The sequence below is a fragment of the Sorex fumeus genome, unplaced genomic scaffold (assembly GCF_029834395.1).
Source record: "Sorex fumeus unplaced genomic scaffold, SorFum_2.1 ptg000098l, whole genome shotgun sequence".
NCBI classification, from domain to species: domain Eukaryota; kingdom Metazoa; phylum Chordata; class Mammalia; order Eulipotyphla; family Soricidae; genus Sorex; species Sorex fumeus.
Window position 1 is genome coordinate 45,481,906 of NW_026606155.1, and position 27,752 is coordinate 45,509,657.

Genomic DNA, 27,752 nt, shown 5'->3' on the forward strand with positions numbered 1-27,752 from the left:
AAAAAATAAATTGAAAGATTAAAAAAGAAGAAAAAACATCTTCATTCTGATCACTGTTTTTGTGGTTAATCAGAGCTTAAAACCTTGATTAGCTCTTCAGATCGTAGTTAATTTTAAAATACTTAACATGCCTGGGGCTGAAGAGATAGCACAGAGGGTAGGGCGTTTGCCTTGCACACGGCCAACCCAGGTTCGATTCCCAGCATCCCATATGGTCCCCTGAGCACCGCCAGGAGTAACTCCTGAGTGCAGAGCCAGGAGTAACCCCTGTGCATCGCCAGGTGTGACCCAAAAAGAAAAAAAAAAATAACATGCCTGGATTCTTTCTGTAGACATTGCTTAGAGACATCTATATGAAATTTTAGAATTGTTAAATCTACAATTTTGATTTTCCTTATTTTTTCTCTGTTTTAGTACAAGATACTTCATTTTCTTATTACGGGGGGTGGGATTTGGGGGGGTGGTGCTGGTTATTGGACCTACCTAGCAGTGCTCAGGCGTACTCCTGGCTCTGCGCTCAGGGGTCATGCTTTGCAGAGTTCAGGAAACCATACGAGGCTTGAGGGATAGAACCCCCACCAGCCACGTGCAAGTCAAATACGTGTTTTCACCTCCTTTCCCCCGTTTTTCCTAAGATTTTAAATATCTGTCTTGGAATATGCAAATATGCATGTAAGGGTAAAATGTCTCTTGGAATATGCAAGTATATAAATATGGGTATAACCTAACACATTAGTTATATTTAGTAATTTGGGGTGGGGGGGGTTGGTGGAGTAATGGCCAGTGGTGCTCAGTGACTGTTTCTGGCTGTGTTCTCAGGCATAGCCCCTGGCAGTGCCAGCAATATTAAACCAGAGTCAGCAGGATGCAGGCAAACATTTTAATTCTCTGGCTCCTGCATTAAGTAATATCTTTACAAAACTTTAACCTCACAAGTCTTACCCTTTTCTTTTCTTTTTTTTTCCAGGATATTGAAAAGATTTTCAGTAACATTTCAGATATACATGAATTGACTGTGAAACTTTTAGGTTTAATTGAAGATACAGTTGAAATGACTGATGAAAGCAGTCCTCATCCCTTAGCTGGCAGCTGTTTCGAAGATTTGGCAGAAGTAAGTTTACGACTGCATATTCTCGTTGAAATCTTAAACACTGTTTTAAATGTAGTAAGATATTCTTCGAAAATTAAAAGACACTGCTGAGTACTATTTAAAAAACTTAAGGGCCAGAGAGACTGTCTTCTGGATAAGGTGCTTGCCTTGCATGTGGTTGACCCTGGTTTGATCCACAGTATTGTATATGTCCCCTTAGCACTGCTAGATCTGATCTCTGAACACAGAGTCAGGAGTAAACCCTGAACAACACTGGATGTGGCTCAAAAAATAAAAAAGTAAAAATCCTTAAATGTAATCAATAGGAGCGATAGCACAGCGGTAGGGCGTTTGCCTTGCACGCAGCCAACATGGCTGAACCAAGTTCGATTCCTGCGCCCCTCTCAGAGACCCTGGCAAGCTACCGAGAGTATCTCGCCCGCACGGCAGAGCCTGGCAAGCTACCCGTGACGTATTCGATATGCCAAACACAGTAACAACAAAGTCTCCAATGGAGACGTTACTGGGCCCGTTCAAGCAAATTGATGAACAACGGGAGGACAGTGACCGTGACAGTGACAAGCTAAGATTACATTGCCTATATTTAGATGGAAATTATAGTATATATATATGATCATATTTATATCAAAAAGAGTTTTAAATGGCAGTTGCTTATAAAGTAAAAGAAAATGAATCAGTCGCTATTCAGCTTACATAGATTTCAGTTTTAATTTTCAAGGATTAAAAGGTTTTCATTTTTACCCCCAAAGGCCAGGGAAACAATACAATGGGTAGGGCATATAGCTGACCCTGGTTCAATCCCCAGCACCCTGTTGGGTCACCCCAAGTCCTTCTGGGAGTGATCCCAGAGTACAGAGTCTGGAGTAGGCCCTGAACATCACTGGATGTAGCCCCAAAACAGAACAAAATTCCTCCAAAATGATATCTTTTTGTTAACTTTTAAATAACTTTTATAAAATACTGTAGATCACTATAAAAGATTAAAAAATATAAATACAAATGAAATTGTGACTTTGTGTGTTTAATTTATTTTTAAAATTTATTTATTTGGTTCGTGGGTCACACCCAGCTGTACTCAGGGCTTTCCTGATTCTGCACTCAAGAATCATTCCTGTCAGGACTCGGGTCAGGTGACTGTATGGGCTGCTGGACATTGAATGTGGGTGGGCTGTGTGCTGTGTGCAAGGAAAATGCCCTACCCACTATACTAGCACTCTGGCCCCTACTTTGTATGTGTTAAACGTTTTTGCATTTATTATTCATCCTTATGAATACGCATCTTTATAAACTTTCTTGTATTTGAAAGAAATAGAATCTTGCTGTTTTACAACCTGCTTTTTTCACTCATTTATATTTTCCTATATTACTAAATATGCTTCAATGCGATGTTATTTGTTTGTTTACAATGGATGGAAATGCCTCACAGGCACTGATCAGGCAGCCTTAGGATTCTTCCAACAATCCTCAGCGCAGTCTTAAGAGTTCAGTGGGAGGCCCAAGGATGTGGCGCTGCTCAGACCCTTCAGTGCTGAGTTGGTGTTAGGGACCAGTAGGGCCACACCTAGCACCATTCAGGAAACTCCAGTTTTACACCCAATGATACAGAGTTGCCTGGAATTAAATTGGATTGAGTGCATGCCCAGTCTATTCTGTATTCCCCACCTATACTTCAACTTAATTTTTAAAGTCTAAAGAAACCATATTATGTGGAGACTTTATTTTAACTATCTGCTATTAATAAATATATAGGTTATTTTAATTATTTAAGAATAATATAGCAGCATGTCTTTATAACTTAATAATTGTTTTAGTTTATTTTCCTGGAATTGTAACTGTAGCACTAGGTGCTAGATATATTTTTAGAACTTTTATATACTTTGCCAAATTTCTTTCCAGGTGAGCTCTAGTATGTGGGACCTCTTTTTCTTAAGTGTGCAGGTGGCATTAATAAGATCATACTGTTTTTTATACTCATAATCTTTATTTCTGACAAATATTTTCACTCCAAATAGAAACACTGTACTGATTCAGCTGTAGCTATATTCTTACCTCCTCTAACCTCTGCTTACTTCTTTCTGCTTCTGTGAATTTGCTGTGTCTTGATATTTAAGTAGACCCACACTCTTTATAATATGCTTATTTCAATTAGCTTAATAGTTTCAAGTCTCATTGTGTCATAGCTTATATCAGAACTTCATCCCTTTCTAATGATTGAAAAATATTTTGTTGTGTGTATATACCATATTTTGTTTTTCCATTTGCTGGTGAGCACATGTTACCTTTTGATTATTGTGAATAATACCCAAGGGTACACTGACATATAAGTATATGAGTCCATGTTTTCAGTTGTTTTTTTTTTTTAGCATTCCGGAGAGTGGAATTGCTGAGTCATATGGTAATTCTTTGTTTAGCTGATTGAGGAACTGCCAAATTATTTTCCGAAAGGACTGACTACAATCTGGCAATGGAAGAGGTTTCCATTTTCTCTGAATCCTTGCCAGTACTTGTTGTTTTTTGAAAAATATTTTTTAAATATATTTTTAAAATACAGAAAGGAAACAAAGGTGTTAGTTCCAAACTAAGCATTGGTATATTGATTATTAATTAATACATCATATAAGTTTTAGACAAGATTCCAAGTTTCTGTTTTTTCATCTTACTGTTATTAGTCTTTGCTTTTCCTAATTTTGAACATGTAGATAAAGCAGTGATCACCTTTTGCTTCCTTTGAAAGGATCTTAAGTGTAAACTCATTTCAACCTACCTAAGCCTAACTGAAATTCCAAATCTCAGCCTTTTATTTTACATTTTTGGGGGGCTGAGTCAATAGTACCATTGAATAGGGTGCTTGTCCTGCACTTGGCCAACCTGAGTGCAATCCCCAGCACTATATGGTCTGCAGGCCCTACCAGCAGGATCCCTGAGTGCAGAGCCAGGAGTAAACCCTGAGCACTGTCAGGTATGGCCGAAAAACCAAATAAATAAATAAATACACTTATTTACTGAGACCAAATGTATGTGAACATTTAATAGTCTTTTATTTGTGACTACGAAAGTCAGTGACCTACTTTAAGGCTAGTAGCTTCTTTTTGCTCAAAGTTATTATTTTTACTTTTAATATATTTTTAGTTATAACCATAGTTATTGTTTGCTCCTAACTCATAGTAGTAAAAATTTCTGAAACCTAGTTGAAGACTTGAATAAAAAACTGTCAAGTAGTTTGTGGCATGTTAGTAGAAAAGATGTTTCTTCAAGCCTAACACTTTGTTCTTTTCTTAAAAAAAAATAGGAGCAAGCATTTGATCCTTATGAAACATTATCACAAGACATTCTTTCACCAGAGTTTAATGAACATTTCAGTAAGTTGATGGCCAGGCCTGCAGTAACTCTACACTTTCAGGTAAAATTAAGTCGAATGGTTTTTTTCTTTAAAAGAAATCTGTTAAAGAAATAGTTAACCATCTCATCCTTCAAATAGTGGCATTTAAGAAACTTTCATAAAGCAAGTGTCGTAAGCCTATTTTTAGATAGCCTTTAGTTGTCTGTTGTATGTTTTATTCATTCGTTATTTTCAATGTGGAAATGTTTTTAACTTTTGGAGAAAAAGGAGGGTCATATCCAGAGTGGCTCGGGGCTTTTACCTAAAGGTGCTCAGGGCTGGCTTACTCTTGGGTCTATGCTCAAGGATCACTACTGGAAGGCCTCAAGGGACCATATGGGTGCTAGGGATTCAACCTAGGATAGCCATGTACAAGGCAAGCTCCCTACTTGCGGTTTTATTACTTTAACTCCTAAGTGGAAATATTTTCTTTTCTAGTATCAAGTACTTTTCGATAGAATAGTAAAGTCTGGTACATTGTAGATCTAGAATATGGTCACAAGAATGGAGAGAGATTTCAGGATCTTACTTTATACAGGGGACATAATTGAAATCAATTATGAAATAAATGAAAAATATCCTTATATATACATACTAATTCCTCATTCTGGACTACAGTAAAAAGAAAATAAATACATTAAGGACAAGCATGCAAGCTAATTGAGTCAGTTAATGCAGTTAGATAAATTGAAATAAGGAACCAATAAAATTATATTTTCACTCCATCAACACTTTATGAAGGATACTTTCGTATTGATACTCTTTGGCTATTTGATGCTGCACAAAATTCTTGCATCTAGACTGGCTAGTCTCCATTAGTATATGAATATGGTCAAATCTTTATTGTTCTAAAATAACCAAATAGGGGCTGGAGCAATTATACAGCAAGTAGGGTATAATAACGTAAGAGTAGGATATAGCCTTCACATGACCCTTCTGGATTCTATCCCCAGCACCATATATGGTTCCCCCAGGTCAACCTGGAGTGATCCCTGAGCACAGAACCAGGAATTAAGCCCTGAACACCCCTCAGACATGACCTAAAAAATAAAATACATTAATAAGTGAAATAACCAGATAAGCATCTCCACTCTGTTCTCCCTCTTTCATTTTTTTTACTTATGTTCATGTGTCTTCATATTTTTAGCATTCTTTATCAAACTACAAATTAGAATACAATACTTAAAATTGACCTTGACAATGGAAGTTATTTTGTAAAAGATTTAATTTGCAAAATCCAGTAGATAATTTGACTTCATATATTTATATGTGGTATTCATTGGTCCTTACATATTTGACTTCCAGATACTATATTTTCCCAGTTCTTATTTTAATTGCAGATGTTACTTAACTTCTATTTTAATAGATCTTGCTTTGTGCCCCTCTGCTTTGCTTGGATGGCTTTATCCATATGAACTTTTATTTACTTTAGTTATTATCTTTATGCTGGTGACTTCTTATTTCTTTTCTGAAACCAAAACTCTCTTGAGCACAGTGTATACATGTGTGCATGCATTTGTTCACATATGTGTGTTACATGTTCAGAACTGAACTTCATGTCTTCCCTTTCACTACTATGAAATATTCTAATTCTGTTTCATTTAAAAATTTGTCATATTAGAATAAAAATTATGCCTAATCACAAAACTTAATTCAATGAAGAAATAATGTTGTAAAACTAAATCTTGTAAGTTCATATGCCATATAAAAAACACTATAAAATGATATAATTTACCTATAATTTTTTTGTGTGTTCATTAAAAGAATCACATATTTCTTGTTTCATTCCTATTTTTTTAGGAATAAATAACATTGTGGCATTTGAATGTTTAGGACCTAATTTATTTAAGCCATTGGTCCCAGGTTTTCAGTGAAATTGAAGGAATTAAATAAAATACTTTAGAACATCTTCACTTGTACTGTATTAACTCTTAAAAGATGCATTATAGTATAAGATAAACAGTTAGCACACTTTAAAAATATGAGATTTAGAGTGAGATCTTCTGAATTTAATAACTAATAGTGTGTAAGTCGGGCTGGAGCAATAGCGCAGGGGGTAGGGCGTTTGCCTTGCATGCAGCTGACCTGGGTTCAATTCCTCCACCCCCTTTGGAGAGCCCGGCAAACTACCAAGAGTATCTCGCTTTCACGGCAAAGCCTGTCAAGATACCCGTGACATAGTCAGTATGCCAAAAACAAGTCTGTGAGACATTACTGGTGCCCCCTGGAGCAAATCAGTGAACAGTGGGAGGACAGTGCTACAGTGTGTAAGTCCCAATTACTTGAGACAGAGTTTGCTCTTTTATAAAACGCTAATAATGTATACCTCTTATGGTTAGTATGAAAAGTAAATAGGACTACACTATGCATGTTTAGCACATACTAAGTGCTCAAATATTTGTATTATTAGAGAACTCCTTACACTCTGAATATATATGGCATTCAAATTTTAGGATGTACTTTAGTTGCCATTGCTACTTATGAGCAAAGTAGGAAAACTTTGTAAAGGTTCATCTTAGTTTCAGGAAAGTAAAGTAATATATAAAATGTATATTAAGGGAGTTGGACACTTAAGTGTGGTAGTGGGTACTTAGCATATCAATACCATAAACCTTAATACTATCGTAACCTTGTTAACTGAACAGTAATTTTAGAATTATGTAGACATAGCACAGGGATTGTCACTAGCTTTGCACCCATCCAACCCTGGTTCAATCCCTAACACCTCATATGGCCCCCATATACTTCTAGAAATGATCCCAGGGCACAGACCAGGAGTAAGCAACCACTGGGTTTGACTCCTAAACCCAAAATATACATAAATATAAAATGGAAAAAATTAATATTCCCATGGGTTACATTGATATTGTGATAGCAATAATACATTATGGGTTTATTTAGGGTTAATTTGGGACTAAAATAATATCAATCCTGAAAGAAATTAATCTGTAGTAAAATGTATATTTTTAATAACAGGTCCATTGAACAAAGTTGTAATTCTTTTTAAAATTGTAATATTTACTTCAACATGCTAACAAGTTAACACATGAAAATTATAGGACTTTCTATGAGGATTTATATATATATATAAATTTTAGAGGGCCACACCTGGCGGTGTTCAGGTCTTACTGTTACTCTGTGCTCAGGGATCACTTCTGCCAGGACTTATGGAACCATATGTGGTGCCAGGGATAGAACCAGGGTCTGCTATACTTGCTGTGCTATCTCTCCAGCCCTGAAGATATATTGTTTAATGTCAGATTATTCACATGTATTGTTTAATGTCAGATTATTCACATGTCTTTATTTATTTGATGGAGATAATAAGTAAAGGCAGTTTAAATAAGTTTAATGACATTTAAAATCAACTTAAATGACTTTCAAATCTCCTACAGACTTTAGAAAAATTATACATTCTACAGACTCAATTTTCAGAACTGGGATATGCTTAGCTTTACCTGTTTGCTAAGATTTCGCAGGCTATGTCAGGTCACAGATTGTCTTAAGGGAATCAGTTTCCATTCTGTTTCCCCCTTTGTATTTTTGCATTTTTTTTTCCATTTTTCTCTTACACCTTGCCTCTTGCCATATTGTTTGTTCTGTTATGTTTTGATTCAACATATGAAAATCTACAGGATACCAACCAAGAAAAACAAAGGCATTGCTTCTGAAGTATTATTAAGTATCACTGAATGCAAAGCAAAAGAATTTTTAAGTACTATAAAAAGCATTGGGATAATTCAATTAAAAACTCATGGTAACTAGAATGCCCTGTCATATCTGCCAATGTCTTATTTTCCTAAGAATTGAGAAGCAAGGGGCTGGAGTGATAACACAGGGTAAGGTGTTTGCCTTGCATGTGGCCAACCCGGGTTTGATTCTCAGCATCCCATATGGTCCCCTGAGCACTGCCAGAAGTGATTCCTGAGTGCGAAGCCAGGAGTAACCCCAGAGCATCGCCAGGTGTGACCCAAAAAGCAAAATAAAATAAAATAAAATAATAAGCGAGATGGTTGTTACACTGGTAAATATTAACTTTTTTTTTTTAAAAATTGCTTTCTCATTTGTGGGATGCTGAAAGGAGAGGGGAAGTTGGTAAAGTTCTTAAATCTGGATTATTATATTAAAAAGCAGTTACAGAGTCATTAAGATGTTTTCTGTACATAAAACTGACAGTATTTCTATTTGAACTTAATGAAATCTGGCTTTCTACAAAAATTGGGCTGGAGCGATAGCAACAGCGGGTAGGGCGTTTGCCTTGCATGCGGCCAACATGGCCGACCCAAGTTCGATTCTTCCGCCCCTCTCGGAAAGCCCAGCAAGCTACCAAGAGTATCTCGCCTGCATGGCAAAGCCTGGCAAGCTCCCCATAACGTATTCTATATGTCAAACACAGTAACAAGTTTCACGATGAAGACATTACTGGGCCCACTCGAGCAAACTGATGAACAACGGGAGGACGGTGACAGTGCAGTGCTCCAAAAATTAAGTCTGATATGTTTAACAGTAAAAATTGAGTTTGTAAACTGAGTTTTGAGGTACATTTTACAAATTTATAAATGAAATGAACCTGAAGTTTATTTAAGCATCCACTGACACAATGTATTTAAATCACTTTTGTAATATTTAACATCTCCCAAAAAATATCCTTTGTAACTACTTGAACTTAAAACATTTCAAATGATGACATTGAAAATGGAGATAGCCTACATAGCTTTTCATATTTTCTTGAATATAAGGAAGCCAAAACTTTGGAAGAAAAAATGTAAAGTTCTATTGTGAACATTATTTTGCCTGTTTTAGAAATGAATATATGTATATATTTTTAAATAATGATAGTGGAGGAATAGGAGAAAAAACTAGATTTCTAGCACTTCAGTTTTATTATAAAACATGATTTTCATTTAGTTTGGATGTTTATCTTAAATTTTTAAATGCTCATTTTGTTAAGTTATACTGTTATATCCTTAATATCAGAGTTCTACTATTATATCTTTTTACTTTGCAGTCTATTGCTGATGGTTTTAAAGAGGCAGTTCGTTATGTCCTTCCACGCCTTATGTTGGTGCCAGTATATCATTGTTGGCACTATTTTGAATTATTAAAGGTAAGATTCTTTGTTGTTACTGTGTCTGGCATATCGAATACTCTCGGTAGCTTGCCGGGCTAACTGACTGAAGTTAAAGATGCTTATTGACTAAAATACATGTGTTCATGAAGTTTAAAACTTAGATTTTTAGAGATAGCATAGCAGTTAAGCTACATACTTGCCTTGCATGCATCTAACCTAGGTTCTGTACTTGGCACCACATATGTTATCCCAATCACTGCCAGAAGTTACCTTTGAGAACAGAGCCAGGAATTTACCCTGAAGAGCTGGGTATAACCTTCAAATAAAAAACAAAACACTAGTTTGTAAATTTTGATTATATGCATTTTTTTATACTTTTCATGAAAAGAAAATATCTGGGGGTGTGGCTTTCCAAGGCTCTGGGTTCAATTCCCAGCATTATGTTTTTTTATAAAAGATATTTTAAATGGTTACCTTCTTCCTACAAACCATAGACAAAACCCTATATTTCTTGTCATCATATGATTTCTAAGTAGTGTACAATAGAAAGGAAAATTATCTTTATAAAGTCATTTCAATATTATAATCTAGAAGTTCTAACATTGTAAAACTTTGTTTACTTTGTCATTAATTTTTTTTGTTTGTTTTTTGACTACACCTGGCAGTGCTCAGGGTGTACTCCTAGCTCTGCACTCAGGAGTCACTCCTGCTGGGTTCAGAGGACCATAAGGAGATGCTGGGGATCAAACCCCGATTAGCCATATGTAAGGCAAGCACCCTCTCTACTCCAACTGCCAACTTTTTCATTTATTTTTAGAGATACAGGATACATACAAAAGTTTGTTAACTTTTAAGTAATCAGTACCTTTTTTTTTTAGAGGGGTGGTCATACCTGATGATGCTCAGGCCTGGTCCAGGCGTTGTGCTCCCATCATTGGTAGTGCATGGTGAGCTGTGTACATGGTGCCAGGGATGAAACAACCATCAGCCAGATGCAAAGCAAGTGCCTGAGCCCCTAGGCTGTCTCTTACACATCACATTGTTCTAAACATTGCTTATTTCAGTTTATCAAGAAAAGCATCTTGAAAGTTTGCTTTTCCTCCCATGCAGCATAATATTCTTCCTCTTTCAGCTGGACCATAGTCACATATTTTTCAAAGATCGTATTTAAATTCAAGATTTTTTTCAAAGATCAATGAACATAAGAATATGTTGATTTCCTGGGCTGGGGAAATATCTGAACAGACTGAAGCACATGTTCTACATGCAGGGTTTCCGAGTTTGATCTCTGGCACTACAGAGTCACCCAAGTACTGCTGGAAATAACATTCCAGCACTTGGCCAGGCTGAATGTTGCCCCCAAACAACAAATTTAATTCCTAAAGTTTTTAAAATATAGTGAACTTTATTATGATACATAAAGGAAAAAATTCTAAGAATGAACATTTTGTAGTGAGTACAATGTATAGACACCAGAGGTAAGGTATGATGCTGATTTGAGTGACAGTTGTTTCCTTACTTTTCTTCTAATGTAATGACATGTATAGAACTAAAAAACTAATCGCTTCAACTTTATATAAAAGCCAACTAGTATTTTTATGTGTTTCATATCTTTGTGAGATTCGTGGTATATATTATTCCAGTTTAATTGCTTCCATTTTTGAATAGGGTTTTACATGTATTTTTCTCCTTTTCGACTTAATGAACAGAGATTTGCTGATAATACTTGTAATGGATGGACGTTCTCAAACATAACTCTTAGCACATGTTTTCTTCTCCAACTTTAATATTTTCTTATTGACTCTTAGAGGCAAGGCATCTTTCTGCTTAAAGATTGTGTTCCTCTTCTTGGGATAGCAGTTGTTAGCATTTTATATCTCCTTAGTATCGGTTCAGGGATGGAATCACTTGGTCATGAATACTTTCAAATTTAATAGAAAATGCCAGGGAGTTTTCCTACTTGGGAACTCTATCAGAATACATAGAGTGCTTGTTGCTCTGTATGTGTATTTCCAGGTGATTACATTTCTGGCTTCTGGCTTCAAATTAAAAAATTTCTCAAGTGACCATAATCATATTCTTGCATAAGTATATATTTGTATCTATTTAATAATCTACTTTGAATTCTGCTAAATTCATACATTGGAGTATCATCTAGTCTAGTTTATTGATACAAGATAAATTTCCATTTTTTGGGGGGGGAACTACAAAAGAAATGTTTCAATAAATGAAATAAAGCCAGAGTTGCTGAAATTTATAATACTATCGTGTGGTCTAATGAATGAATATCTCTGTAGGCTTTTTAGATACCCTTTCATTGTTATTTAAGTCTCTCACCATTTTCTTTTATTTTTTTATTTTGGGGGATTTTGCACCACACCCAGCGATGCTCAAGGTTCACTCCTGGTTCTGCACTCAGGGAGCTTCCATTTCATATACTTTTATCTCTAGGAAATTCCCCACACATACACCTTTTAGGAGCCTTATGACTTCTTCCATCCCCTACGCCACACCCAGAAATTCTTGGGGTTTACTTCTGGCTTTGCACTTTCGGTGTTACTCCTGGTTTGATCAGGGAACCAAATGGGGTACAGGGGATTAAATCCAGGACAGCTGCATGGAAGGCAAATGCCTTTCCCTCTACTGTGTTATAGAAAATCATCTAAAATTATACCCTTGTACTACATAATAAATGAAAGCCATGTTCTTTCTTTGTAGGTGGTATTTGGCTTATTTTTACAGTATGTGTTTTTCTTTTTATTGTAGCATAAATTTAATTATACCGTCAAACCGACTATAATTAGAGGGAATAGAGTTCGGAATATTTGCTACAGTTGGGACTTAAAAAGTCCTGATTTTTGAAATTCCATTTCTGTCCTTTAAAGAAAATTGAAATGGAATTGCATTCATTCATTCATTCATTCATTCATCATCCTGTTATTCGTCGATTGCCTTGAGCAGGCCCCAGTAACGTCTCTTTCATCCTAGCCCTGAGATTATATTCAAGGCTCTTTAGGAGAATGAGACCTATCATTGTTACTGGTATTTGGCATATTTGGTACGCCACGGGGAGTTTGCCAGACTCTGCCCTGTGGGCAGGCTACATTCAATAGCCTGCAAGTTTGTCCAAAGTAGGAATGAGATAATAAAATGTCATAAAAAGATGTCCTGATAAGATGTCTCACGGCCACGAATGCATTATCAATAGGAAATACTGTGCTTTAAGTTCCCTCCACAGATTTTTTCGTTCTTTTACAGCTTATAACTATTACATGTGTTTTTGGAAATGGCATAGTCATTTAAATGAACCCATTTTATTAGAGCCTCAAGACCAGGTGGACAATAGAAATTTGGTTTCCTCATACACTGAAATTGAAAAGCAGTTTTGTTTTTGTAGAATTTCATTATTGATAATTTTATGGTTTGTATTAATGAAAACAGAAAGAATTAAAATCATGCAATTAAACAATTTATATCATCAACATCTGTATTTACTAAAGAACTATTTCAGTGAAAATGAAAGCATTCCTTTTGTAAGAAATCTCTAAAGAGGTGAAATCATTTGTTTTACTAGTTATATTCACCTACTGGCTGGAGCAATAGCACAGCGGATAGGGCGTTTGCCTTGCACACTGCCGACCCAGGTTTGATTCCTCTTCCCCTCTCAGAGAGCCCGGCAAGCTGCCAAGAGTATCCCACCCACACAACAGAACCTGGCAAGCTACCCGTGAGGTATTCAGTATGCCAAAAATAGTAACAAGTCTCACAATGGAGACATTACTGGTGCCTGCTTGAGCAAATTGATATTCACCTACAAAAGTCAAACTGACAAACATTGATACTTTCCAAAAACTCTGTGATCTTTTTTCTTTACCCTCCTGTATGTGTGTGTGCTTGCATGTGTGCATGTATGTGTGTGTGTGTGTGTGTGTGTGTGTGTAACCATGCACATGTGAATTGAACTCAGGGCCTTAGAATGCATAGCTAGTGCTTTATCACTGGAGCTATTTATTAAGTCTTTTGACTTTTTTAAATCCAGAGATTAAGATTTTATTTTTAGTGGCAGTCATTTAAATTATTTATATTGCTAATATTTTTGATAGACTTCTGAATATGTGTTTGAAAATGTTACATATAATATGACTTTGTGATCCATATGCAGAATAATTTCTAGGATATATAAATGAAAGACAATGATACTGTTTTATAATTCAAAGCAATATTTATTATTCCCTTGCTGAAAAAGATGAATCATTGTTAAAAGGTTTTTAGGTTATTCTTGGAATATAGGAAAATTTATCACAAATTTTCTAGTAAGGTTATTTAAGATCATAAAATAGGGCTGGAGCAATAGTACTGCCAGTAGGGTGTTTTCCTTGCACATGGCCAACCCAGAGTTCAATACCTGGCACCCCATATAGTCTCTGAAGCCCACCAGGAGTGATCCTTAAGTACAAAACCAGGAGTAAGCCCTGAGCTCTGCTGGGTATGGTCTTAAAAAATGAAAACAAATTTTGAAATAGATTCAAATTAAAAAATTTCTCAAGTGACCATAACATATTCTTGCATAAGTGTATATTTGTATCTATTTAATAATCTACTTTGAATTCTGCTAAATTCATACATTGGAGTATCATCTAGTCTAGTTTATTGATACAAGATAAATTTCCATTTTTTGGGGGGGACTACAAAAGAAATGTTTCAATAAATGAAATAAAGCCAGAGTTGCTGAAATTAATATAATTTTTAAATCTTGTTTCTAAGGGTTAGCAAGATAGAACATTAATTTTTAGGTCATTTTGATATTTGTCAGAATAGTTGGATTTTAGGTTGTAAAAAAAAAATCAGGTGAATCCTATGTGAGATGTTGTTTTGCAAAAATTTATGATGCTCTGAAGTGCTTAAGTTGCATACTTGATTATATTTTATAACAAAAACTGCAATCTTTTAGAAATCTGTAAAATTTAGGTATGTAACAAGCTTGCCCCAATAGCAGGCCCTAAATGATTTATTATGTATCGCTTATTATGATTATTGGGCTGGAGCGGTAGCAACAGCAGGTAGGGCATTTGCCTTGCACATAGCCAACATGGCCAATCCGAGTTCAATTCCTCTGCCCCTCTTGGAGAGCCTGGCAAGCTACTGAGAGTATTGTGCCCGCATGGCAGAGCCTGGCAAGCTACCCGTGACGTATTTGATAAGCCAAACACAGTAACAAGTCTCACAGTGTTACTGGGCCCCTTTCGAGCAAATTGATGAACGACGGGAGGACAGTGATACAGAATTAGAACATGATAATTTGTTTCTCTATTCAGTTACTAATAAAAATACTTAGACTTTTTTTTATAGGGCTGGAGCAATAGCACAGCAAGTAGGGCGTTTGCCTTGCAGGAGGCCGACCCGGGTTCAATTCCTCTGTCCCTCTCGGAATGCCTGGCAAGCTACCAAGAGTATCCCGCCCGCACGGCAGAGCCTGGCAAGCTACCGTGGTATATTCGATATGCCAAAAACAGTAACAAGTCTCACAATGGAGACTTTACTGCTGCCTGCTCGAGCAAATTGATGAACAATGGGAGGACAGTGCTACAGTGCTACAGACATATTTTTAATTTTTGTATACATCAGGAGAATGTCCAAATAGTTGCATGTTTTGCTTTTATTTCTTTGGAAGTACAGTATATTTCTATTATCTTTGTTTTTATGTAGTAGTGTTTGAGAGATTGGTATGTATGCATATTAATTATTTTTATTAGATATATTTAGACTGTAACTAGAATTTATAATATTTGTTGCTACTTTCCCTAATCCTGCAGACAAGAAAGAACTGAATAATGTAGATTTAATTTTTCTTTTTGGCATCCTTAGCAATTGAAAGCATGTAGTGAAGAGCAAGAAGATAGAGAATGTTTAAACCAAGCTATTACTGCTCTCCTGAATCTCCAAGGTAGTATGGATCGAATTTACAAGCAGTATTCACCTAGACGACGACCCGGGTAATTTTCAAACTGTTGAAAATATAAATGCTTCTACATACTTATATATGATGCTGGTTCTTTAAAAAAATGTTATTTGTGTTGGAAGTTTTGCCACTTACATTTGAAACTTACCTTCTGCATTTTTTTCTGCAATTAAAAAATTGATATTATCATTAAGATACATTTAGAAGAATTTTAAAAGATCTATTAAGTACCTTTTAATAGTTTAATACCTTGCATAGTATACAAAAGAAATTTAATAGTCTATCATTTTCTTGTGGCATTAGGAATAAAATGTAGAGCCTCTAGTGCTTCTATTTTACATTAATGGAATTGAGATGTCTATCAATCGTGACAAAGTTAGTAGAAAAAAGGAAATCTAGTGCTTGTTTATTTCATGTTTCTGTTACTTGATCTTAAGTAAGTTGCAATTTATAGCAGTTAGGATTTGTTTAGCCACTGTAAAAACTAAATTTCCTATTTTTTTTTTTTTTTAGGGATCCTATTTGCCCTTTTTATAATCGCCAGTTAAGAAGCAAACACCTGGCTATTAAAAAAATGAATGAAATTCAGAAAAACATAGATGGATGGGAAGGCAAAGATATTGGACAGTGTTGTAATGAATTCATTATGGAAGGTCCATTGACAAGAATTGGTGCTAAACATGAACGGCATATTTTTCTCTTTGATGGCTTAATGATCAGCTGTAAAGCCAATCATAGCCAGTCTCGACTTCCTGGTTATAGTAATGCAGAATACAGATTAAAAGAAAAATTTGTCATGAGGAAAATACAGATATGTGATAAAGAAGATACTTGTGAATGCAAGCATGCTTTTGAAATAGTATCCAAAGATGGAAACACTATAATTTTTGCTGCTAAGTCTTCTGAAGAGAAAAGTAATTGGATGGCAGCACTTATTTCTCTTCATTATCGTAGTACTCTAGATCGAATGCTAGATTCAGTATTATTGAAAGAAGAAAATGAGCAACCACTGAGATTACCAAGCCCCGATGTATATCGTTTTGTAGTTAAAGACTCTGAGGAAAACATTGTCTTTGAAGACAACTTGCAAAGTAGAAGTGGAATCCCCATTATTAAAGGAGGAACTGTGGTGAAACTAATTGAAAGGTTAACTTACCATATGTATGCAGGTATGTGAAACTCAGTACAAGTTCTTACCTAGGGCCTAGGGTTTAAAAACTTTTTAAGGTTGTTCAAAAATGCTTGAGGCCAGGAAAAACTAATTTCCATTAAAATGTAGAAAGAGGGCCAGAGTGATAATACAGCTGGGAGGGCTCTTGCTTGCCTTGCACATGACTGACCCGGGTTCCATCCCCAGCACCACTTATTGTGCCCCAAGTATCATCAGGAGGAGTAATTCTTGAGTGCAGAACCAAGAGTAACCTTTGAGCATCGTTGTGGGTATGGCCTAAAACAAAACCAAAAAAAAATGTAAAAGAAATACTGCAGAATCAAAAGGAATAAATAACTGCCTCTAAAATGTAATAGTTGACTTTATTATTAGAATATTCATAAAAATTATGTGTCCATGTATCTTGACTTTGAAAACAATCCACATGTATCAAAGAAGTACCAGTATTGTCAGGTAGAGCCACAGTGGAGGAGCCAGAATAAAAAGAAAAAGGATGACCTTTAAAATGTTATAGTTTGAATTAATTAAACTGAATAAATTGAACATGTATTTTGTTTTATGTCCTTTTTTTTTTCAGATCCCAATTTTGTTCGTACTTTTCTTACTACATATCGTTCATTTTGTAAACCACAGGAATTGCTAAGTTTACTGATTGAACGGTAAGAAAAATACATATTTCATTTACACTAATATTTTGTAAAAAAGTTGTTTTGAACTTTGTGAAGTACTGCGTGCCCAGTATGTATTCAAGTGATTTTGAACATAATTTTTCTGACATTAAATTAGCAATATTATTGTTCTTCTGATATTGTGCTAACTTAAATCTTTTTATAAACAGAAGTCTGTTACGATCTTAGCAATACTTCAGTAGTAATCAAGAAATTCCAGGTATAGAGGATTTAAAAAAAATTTAAAAACAGGTGTTTTTGTACAATAAAATAATACTTAAAAGAGATCTTTAGGGCCAGAGAGCTAGATCAGTGTGTAGGGTGTTTGCATGTAGCTAACCTGAGTTTGATCACCAGAACCCCATATGGTCTCCTGAGCATGGCCAAAAGTAATCTCTAGCACCGAGCCAGGAGTAAACCTTTAGCATAACAGAGTATGACCCAGTTCCCTCCTCCAATCCCTCCAAAAGGACACTTTTACTTTGAAACAAACATCTGGGGGGATGTGGAGGGTATTTCCTAAAGTTCAGCTCAGAGGGTTCAGAGACTACTACCAGAAATGGTCCCGTCTACTTAGGCCTAAAAATGCTGTGCAACCCAGTGGTGATCGGGAACCATGTGCCAGGAATCAAACTCTTGCCTCCTCATGCCACATATACTCTTTGGACCTTTGTGAGCTATCTCCCCAGCCCCTAACCTAGTCTTAACATTGTTAATGGAAACTTTCAAAACATAAGCAAGAGTAAGTAGAAGACTATAAGACACCCATTTATCAATAATTCAACATTAATAATTATCAACTCTGTTCATTTTTCCTTAACTTTGACACCCTGTAACTCAAGGTGTATTTTGAAGTTAATACTGTACTACAATTTAATAGGTAAATATTTTCATTTCTGCTTTTGAAAGATGACTACTCTTACTGAAAGCATCATCATATCATTAGATCTAAAATAACTGAATAATTTTTGGACCATTGTACACATATATCCTATTATAAATATTATTGTAAATTATTGTGCTTCATAATTTTTTTTTTGGCTTTTCGGGTCACACCGGCAATGCACAGGGGTTACTCCTGGCTCATGCACTCAGGAATCATTCCTGGCGGTGCTCGGGGGAACCATATGGGATGTTGGGAATCGAACCCGGGTCGGCCACATGCAAGGCAAACGCCCTACCCGCTGTGCTATCACTCCAGCCCCATGTGCTTCATAATTTAATAGCACTGGTAGCACTGTCCTCCCGTTGTTCATCAGTTTGCTCGAGCGAGCCCAGTAATGTCTCCATTGTGAGACTTGTCGTTACTGTGTTTGGCATATTGAAATCGCCACAGGTAGCTTGCCAGGCTCTGCCGTGCAGGCAGGACACTCTCGGTAGCTTGCCGGGCTCTCCAAGAGGGATGGAGGAATCAAACCCGGGTCGGTCACATGCAGTGCAAATGCCATACCCACTGTGCTATCGCTCCAGCCCCAGATGAAGGGCAATTTTTATAATATGTATTATGATAATTGAAATTTAACTTTTAACGTAAGTGGTATGAACTATTTAAATGTTTTTACTGCTGTGTATTTTAAAGCCTTTCATTTATTTATAAACAGCTAAATATTTCTCTCATTTTACTTTTATTCTTAGATTTGAAATTCCAGAGCCAGAACCTACGGAAGCAGATAAATTGGCAGTAGAGAAGGGCGAGCAGCCAATCATTGCAGACCTTAAAAGGTTTCGAAAGGAATACGTTCAACCAGTACAACTTAGGTTTGGCCTGAATATTTTTCATGTGCTTTTCAATATATAGTTAGTATTTAGTTCTTATATCAAGTAATTGTTATTCACTTCATAATAGTTAACTGCCCAAGTTCCATTGAAGCTCTTCTTAAATACCTTGTTGAAATTTAATTATTAAAGATGTTTGGATGATTGTTTTGATGACATGAGTACCCCATCTTCCAACCTGCAGACATGTTGCCAATTAAACTCTTTTGTGTTTTTTTTTTTTTTGGTTGTTTTTTTGAGCCACACACCCAGCGATGTGCATGGGTTACCCTTGGCTCTGCACTCGGGGATTACTCCCAGCGGTCCTTGGGGAACCATATGGGATTCCTAGGGTCAAATCTAGATCGGCTGTGAGCAAGGCAAGCGCCTTACCCACTGTACTATCCCTGCAGCCCCAATAAAGTTTGTTCTTAACCCATCCCTGTGTCTCTTCTTTGACTGACCTTGAACAGCAGTGAAAGCAAACCTTTACTTAGAATTTGGTGAAGCAAGCCAGAAGTGGAGTTTCCTGTGGGAAGCCTACCTTGGTTCAGGAAACTTTCCTGTAAGCCCCTTAGCTGACAGAGCATCTTTGCCCTGGAACTTTCATCCCCTTACCCCCATCCCCATCCCATGGTGCTTGCTTCTCATACCACTCCCACTGGGTCAGAGAAACGGTTTTGGGATAAGTTGATCCCTGTGTGTGGCCACTCTGTTTTTGTGAATGGGGAAAGTCACCTTAGAGTGTATGCTGAAGAAGCTCCATATCCTCTGTCTGGCTGTTTTCCTGTGGACCTGGGGGCATTTATTTGAATATTTTCCGTTAGTGACAGTAGTAAGTTTTGCTTGGATTTGTGAATCAGTTTGTCTCTCTATGTGTGACCACTTAGGTTATTTCCTAAGGATAAAGAAAGGTGCACTGAGGAAGGGAAATTCTGATTTAAAAGATGCATTACCCCCTTGTGAAAATGGAGAGATTGAAGCCGGATTAGAGTCTGAAATTCAAATTCAGATCTGTTTTAAGTAGTTGACAAACAAAATGAATTGTTGCTGGAGATTAGAGCTATATGTAACCTAGCAGTTTTAGAGACCTAGGAAAGTCCCTTCAGCTAGAAAAGCTGGAGTTTTGCCACCCACCAATTGCCCTCGTACCCCCCCCCCCCATGCCTTTAAAAGAGGCCAGTTGGGTGCTTTATTCATGTGCCATGTTTTTGTTTGTGTTATGTGCTGTGATTTTGAGCTTGTAGTTTCTTTCATGTGTGTCTTTTAGCTTTTTGTGTTATGGAATCAAGACTCAGTCTTTTCTGTTGTTACTAAGGAAAGCCCAAAGCAGCAAATGTTGGTAGATTTGATAGTCATTTTCTGCTCCAAGAGTTCCAAACCTTCTATTTATCCTGCTTTATGTAGTAAATGAACTTTGGATCTTTTAGATAATTGGACCAGGGGATTGGCGGTGGCGGGGGGGGGGGGAGGGGGGGGGGAGGGATCAGTAGGGAAGAATGCTTATTACTTTGTGTATTGCAATTAAGTTGTAAGATTTCTAAGTTGCTGACTGGGCTGTGGGAAAAAATCTGGAGTTCTCAATTTAAATTTCCTATTGGAAAAGATTAAAATGGTAAATAAATAATGTAAGAATATTGTGGCTACCAAAGTGATTTGTGACACTTGAAATCAGATCATATCTTAAAGATTTAGTAGCTATGAGGAACTCTCTTGAGTTTTAAAAATTACGCTGTTTAAAACCATAAACCTAAAATGGGGTGTGGTGGGGGGAAGTGAAATGGGCTGATTAGGGTCTAGGAATTGTAGAAAGTTATCTGTCAAAAGTGATCTGTCGGGGCTGGAGCAGTAGCACAGCAGGTAGGGCATTTGCCTTACATGCGGCTGACCTGGGTTCAATTCCTCCCTCCCTCTTGGAGAGCCCAGCAAAGTACCGAGAGTATCCCGCCTGCACGGCAGAGCCTGGCAAGCTCCCCGTGGCATATTCGATATGCCAAAAACAGTAACAAGTCTCACAATGGACACGTTACTGCTCAAGCAACTCAATGAACAACGGTAGGACAGTGCTACAGCGCAGTGCTTCAGGGTCGGTGTATGTATAAACAACAAACCTTTTAAAAGAAACTGCCATAGGCCAGACAGTTCAGTGGGCCGAGTATATGCTAGAGGCCAAGGTGTTATCCCTGGCACTACATAGTTTGGTAAGCAACACTGAAAACATCCAGAGCACAGAGCTGAAAGTTGAACTCAAGCACTGCCAAGGTATAACTAAAAACCAAAAAAAAAAAAAGGGAAAAATCTAAAATAAAGGGAATTACCAGTTCTTTTTTTCTAAAGTGATTTACAAAAGAGCATAGAAATATATTTGTCTTTTGAAATGTATTAAATAAGGGATTGTGGACATTTCTGAAGATTACATAGAAATTTTATTGGAGAATTTGAACTTAGAGATTTGAACCAAATAACTAATACTTAGCTAATTTTCCAGTGTATCAATATTTATATCTTCTAACAATCCTTTTTCAATTTAAATGCCTAATATATTATGGTGTATATAAATGTTCTGCATCTGAATAAAGAAAGTACATTTTCTTTTTTTTAATTTTTATTAGTGAGACATCATGAGGTACAGTTGTAGACTTACAAATTTTTGTGCTTGGGTTTCAATTATACAATGATGAAATACCCATCCCTCCACCAGTGCCCATTTCCCACCACCACGGATCCCAGTATCCCTCCCACTCCCCATCCTCCCCCATCCCACCCTGCCTCTGTGGCAGGGCATTCCCTTTTGTTCTCTCTCTCTTATTGGGTGTTGTGGTTTGCAAAAGAGGCAATGGGTGACAATCATGCTTGGTCTATAGTCTGAAAGTACATTTTCTTAAGAAATAGATAATTAGGTACAGAAACCACAATTGTTAATACTTATACATAGCTTTTTAAGCATATGTTTTAATCAACAATCTGGAAATCTATTGTCTTCCTGTCGTTGAAGCACCTAAGATATTAAATTAGACATGCTGGGTATTACATTGACCTCTATATCGTTATTATAGAAGTGAAAGAAAATTAACTAAATGCTTAGGTTTCACTAAAATATGTTTCTTTCCATTTTATCAGGATCTTAAATGTGTTTCGACACTGGGTTGAACACCATTTTTATGACTTTGAAAGAGATTTGGAGTTGCTTGAAAGACTAGAATCCTTCATTTCAAGTGTAAGAGGTATATTATTTAAAGGTTTGATTGAATCTTCTGTCACACATGTGTTTATTTTTAAATTTGTGTGACTTTTAATTTGAAAAAATAAAACTTTCATTTTTAAAAAAGCTGAAGTTGCATTTGGAATCATATCTATAGATTGTAAGAAATTTACGTGTATTTAGACCCATCCGAAGTCCTAGAACCATTCCTATTCAGGTTTTTTTAAAGAAGCCAAAAGTCCTCTATAGTGAACTTAAGGCTATTTAATTTCACACTAAGATTGTCATTTCTTCAGCTAATTAAATTTACATGTAATTTTTATCTGTTCCTTGTTCTCTTTAATTTTGAATTCTAACAGCTTTAAAAATATTTTCTTTGCTTGGTAAAGTTTTTTTTTTTTTAGCACCTGAAAGGTAGAGTTTTCTTATCTGAAATTTAATAACACAGTTCATGAGTTGAAGTTGTAGGCTATAAACAAATCCATGTGTTATCAAATATAGCATCAAAACATTCATGTTTCATTTTAAGACATGAAAATACTAACTAAGCCTAGTTTATTTCATTTTCTGCTTTTTTTAATAGGGAATTTTACTTAAAATAGAGGATGTGGTATTTTGGCTGCAACTTTGATAATTTTTTAACTATGCTTATAGCTATATGTCTTAAAATTGTTTCTGAATTAATTTTTTTATTCAGAAGGTGACACTAGATTGTATTTGAGTTAAGAAGCTTTTAAAATAAATAGGGCAAGTAAATGGCTCTGTTAATATCTACAGTTAATGTCTAAAGATCTTTCATAATTTTATCACAAGGAAAGCTATATTGATGGCAAAACATTTCTTTTTATAAAAGTATTTTAACTAAGACTAGAATTGATAGTACGGGGGTAGGATGCTTGCTTGACTTGTATGCAACCAATCTGGGTTTGATCCCTGAGACTGCATGTGATTCCCCCAAACCCTGCCAAGAATAAGCCCTGAGCACTACAGTGTATGGCACCCCTCCAAAAAAAATCTTAAAAGTATTTCAACTAATAAGTGAAAAGAAATAATAAAATTAGAATATTATTAATACTTAGTAAATCACAAAAATATATTAGAAAATATGTGCCTCCTGTTAGAGATATTCTCATAAAATATTCATGTAAAAAACTGATCCTTGGAGGCAGGTATGCTCACCACTCACTATATTATCAGTGCTAAAATACTGATTATCAATAAGACCAGGGCTCTCTCTGTCTGATTTGCAGAAAATAGAAGAGCAAAAAAACAAAGCAGATGATACCACAGGGACATAATTGGCAAAATACAAACTTGGGAAACACTATGGGGCAAATAATTCAGTTCCAGTAAATAAATTGCAAGCAAAACCAAAGATAAAGAGATAATAGTAGAGAGACTGGAGGCATATTTTAGCATCTAACTTAATGTAATGTATAGATCTTGCTCAGAACCTATCTCAATTGAATTGTAAGCAAACATTTATGAAAGAAATTTAAACATTAACTAGGTATTTGATAAAATTTAAAAGTTCTTGTGCACAGTGGTGGTGTTATTTTTAAGAGTCTAACTTTTAGAGATACATATATAAAAATGAATGAAATTATATGTCTTAAATTGTTTCAAAATGACAGGAAGTAGGGCTGAAGCAATAGTACAGCGGGTATGGCGTTTGCCTTGCATGTGGCCAACCCGGGTTCGATTCCCATCATCCCATATGGTCCCCTGAGCACCGCCAGGAGTAATTCCTGAGTGCAAAGCCAGGAGTAACCCTTGTGTATTGCTGGGTGTGACCCAAAAAGCAAAAAACAAAAAACAAACAAAAATGGCAGGAAACAGAGAAGAGCCGTAAGTGGAACTAGATCAAACAAAAATTGGTGTGGTTGATAATCGTTGAAACTGGGTGTTGGTTAGAAATTATGGGTATAAGTTAAAGATTATTTAAAGATTGTTGTTTCCTCTGTCACATAAAAGGCAATTTTTTGGTGTGTTCTAATTCTAGGGAAAGCTATGAAAAAATGGGTAGAATCAATTGCTAAGATCATCAAAAGGAAGAAACAAGCTCAGGCAAATGGAATAAGCCATAATATTACCTTTGAAAGTCCACCTCCACCAATTGAATGGCATCTCAGCAAACCAGGACATTTTGAATCATTTGAACTTATGACTCTTCACCCAATAGAAATTGCACGTCAGCTGACACTTTTGGAATCAGATCTTTACAGGTAGAATATTTACATTAACTTGCCATTTCAAGAACTTTAAACAGATCTTTATTTTCTGAGCATTTGCAAATTACAAGTGCTTAAAAATACCTTGTAGGCTTGGAGAGAAGTTCATAGCTCAGTGTAAGTTTTGTGACATACTGCAATTTTCGCTTGGATTAGTTACCAGCAATTCTTCACAAGAAGAATGGTAGAATGAAGACTAATATTGTGAAATAGCAACTATGTTCAAATTTGTCATCTGGATCCTACTACTGCTTTAGTTTGAGGTAGTTTAGCTAAGTCAATCAGTCTAGATTCTAGGCTCTTAGCAACCAAATAAATGGGATGTTGAATGAGATTGGGATAAGCTAGACAAATTAATTCATTTGTTAGGCAAATGAAAAACAGTATTATAAGAACAAAGATTTATGAATCTCTTATAGAGATAAGAGAAAAAAATTTTTTTAGCATTTGCTTCTACCTGAACCTACTCTCAAAACATAGAAATAGCTTTAATAAAAGATAGTGTATGTTGTGGAAGAAGGGTAATATATATAAATTAATGATAGAGCTTCTAACCCTTATTTAAAAAACTGTCATTTAGTGCGCATTTGGAGTTGGAGAGAGAGCACAGTAGTAAGGAGCTCACTTACTTGCTTTGCATATAGCTGTCCTAAGTTCTATCCTTGGCACCACATATGATTCCCCCAAACCATACCAGGAGTGAGTTCCTAAGTAAAGGCCAGAGTAATCCCTGAGCACTGAACTAGGAGTATGCCTTGAGCATAGCAGGATGTATCTTCCCACCCCCCAAAAAAGAACCCATTTATATTCAAGTCGACTTATTTAAAAGATTGTGCACTTTTTTTGAGGAGCAGAAGAACTGGTCGTTAGTAGGAATCTTCCCACTGTGGGAAGAGCAGGGATAGTCAGGGAAGGAACCTCTTCTACAGCGATAGAGAGAAGTAGCCTCTCTGGATGAGGACTGAATGCTGTAAGGAGGTAAGTTACAATCCTATCAGTAATGCTGTTGTAAACCACAGTGGCAAAAAAGGATAAAAGAAAAAAGTGCCTGCTGTAAGGCAGGCTGGGAGCCAGGAGGGAAATTGGGTGGACCCTGGTGAAAGGATTGGTGTTGAAACATTGTACACCTGAAATCTAGTTTAAAAAATCTTTGTAATTTATGGTGCTTAAATTTTAGGAGGAAAACATTCTTCTATATGAAAATAAGCAAAAGAACAAAAATCTTGTTGATAAATTGTAATACAGTAACAGAAAAAAGCAGTGATATATAAAAATATATATATATACATATATATATTATACCCCCCCCAAAATAAAAGTTGGACCTTTTTTTCCTTTGTTTTTAGTTAAATAACCAACTTGGTAGAACATTCATGGGAATGCCATTTGTCAGTGTTTTCAATTAAATAATCCTAACTCATTATATATGATTATTTGATTTGTGCTCTGATGTTGGGGGGAGGTGGGGGTTGATAATGTGACACTTCTGACAGTGTTCAAAGGATCATGCAGTGCCAGGAACCAAACTTAGGACTCCCACTGGCAAAGTATATACTCAGGTCCTTTGATCCATCTTCCAGCCCTCTGTCTGATTTTTTAAATTAAATATTCCAGACTTTCAAAAATAAAAAATAATTTGGGCTTTTAAAATAAGTACAAATTATTACAAATAAAATTGAAATTCTTCGTTATTTTCCCCAATTTCATTCCATTTCCCAAGAAATAAGCCCTATCTTGTATTTGGTGTTTATCAATTTCTATGTACATCTTAATAGTTTATCCACAAGCAAGGACATTTATAAAACAGTTTATAACATTGTTTTGCAATGTTTTATTTTGTTTTTGGTTTAGCAGCCATCCCCAGCGGTGCTCAGGGCTTACACTCCTGGCTCTGAGCTCAGGAATCACTCCTGGTGATGTTCAAGTTTTACTCCTGGCTCTGAGCTCAGGGATCACTCCTAGCAATGGTCAGGGGACTATAATGTGATGATAGTGATCTAACTCGGAGGGTGAATACACGGCAAGCACCCTACTCACTATACTATCACTCTAGCACCTGTTTTACATATTTTAAACTTTATACTTAGGTATCACTTTGCAGCTCACATTTAAGTTGCGTCTGACATTTGTTCAAAATTATGATTATGATTCTGGTTAGCTTACTTGTGGATGAGGATTGAGGTTCTATCTGAGCCTTTAAAATACCAGAAAATTCGGGGGCTGGAGCAATAGCACAGCGGGTAAGGCCTTGCACACGGCCGACCTGGGTTCGATTTTCAGCATCCCATATGGTCCCCTAAGCACAGCCAGGGGTAATTCCTGAGTGCAAAGCCAGGAGTAACCCCTGTGCATCGCCAGGTGTGACCCAAAAAAGCCAAAATAATAATCACGATCACGATCATCCTATTGTTTGTCGATTTTCTCGAGCAGGCACCAGTAACATTTCCTTCCTACCACTGAGATTTTAAAAGAGCCATTTCAATGCTCTTTCAGGATTAGGAGAATGAGACCCATCATTGTTACTGGTATTTCGCATATTGAATATGACACGGGAAGTTTGCCAGACTCTGCCATGCGGGTAGGATGCTTTTGGTAGCCTGCCAGGTTCTCCAAAGGAAAAAATAAGATAATAAGATGTTGCGCAGCTGCTAATGCGCCTGCGTGCTTCCAGGAGCTGGGTTTTATAGTCTCTGCGTCTTGGCCGTTGATGGGACCAACCTTGCGCTGGTGGCAGCTGGTGGGTGTGACGCGTACCTACTGGAAGATGGAGGGTCTAGGTGGAGAAGGCCCAATCCCAATCCGAGTAGGCTTGGAGACCTCAGCCCCGGGACCTGCATGCCTCAGTTCCTCTGCCAGTTCTTTCAGTTTTTTTCTCATGCATGAAAAAAATAATAAAAATAAAATACCAAAAAATTTGGATTTTCTGATATGTTAAGTAGAATTATAGAAATTCTCCAAGTTTTTCAAGATTTGAATAATTTTAACCATGTATTGGAGGTAGTGCAGTAAATTCAGTATCAACATATAGACTAGACTATACCTTTGAGGTATTTATTTATTAAAATTTATTCCATTGTATGAATTTTCCGTATTTTATCCAGTCTCTTGGCGATGAGTCTCTAGATTGTTGGGGTGTTTTTCATTTGCAAATAATGCTTTGGTGAATGAAAAAAGTAATGTTTTCTTATAATCTGATTGTTTTGTA

General features: G+C 36.3%; 1 protein-coding gene across 2 annotated transcripts in view; it reads left to right on the forward strand.

The window, feature by feature from the left end:
- SOS2 (SOS Ras/Rho guanine nucleotide exchange factor 2) overlaps positions 1 to 27,752 on the forward strand; it is a 109,201-nt gene that overhangs the window by 59,306 nt on the left and 22,143 nt on the right. For both annotated transcript variants that reach the window (XM_056134293.1, XM_056134294.1), the window contains exons 6-14: positions 968 to 1,111; positions 4,401 to 4,511; positions 9,499 to 9,597; positions 15,427 to 15,554; positions 16,034 to 16,689; positions 17,269 to 17,350; positions 18,995 to 19,117; positions 22,235 to 22,338; positions 24,319 to 24,541. In XM_056134293.1, coding sequence (XP_055990268.1) covers positions 968 to 1,111; positions 4,401 to 4,511; positions 9,499 to 9,597; positions 15,427 to 15,554; positions 16,034 to 16,689; positions 17,269 to 17,350; positions 18,995 to 19,117; positions 22,235 to 22,338; positions 24,319 to 24,541 — 1,670 coding nt within the window. The remainder of the gene's footprint in view (positions 1 to 967; positions 1,112 to 4,400; positions 4,512 to 9,498; positions 9,598 to 15,426; positions 15,555 to 16,033; positions 16,690 to 17,268; positions 17,351 to 18,994; positions 19,118 to 22,234; positions 22,339 to 24,318; positions 24,542 to 27,752) is intronic.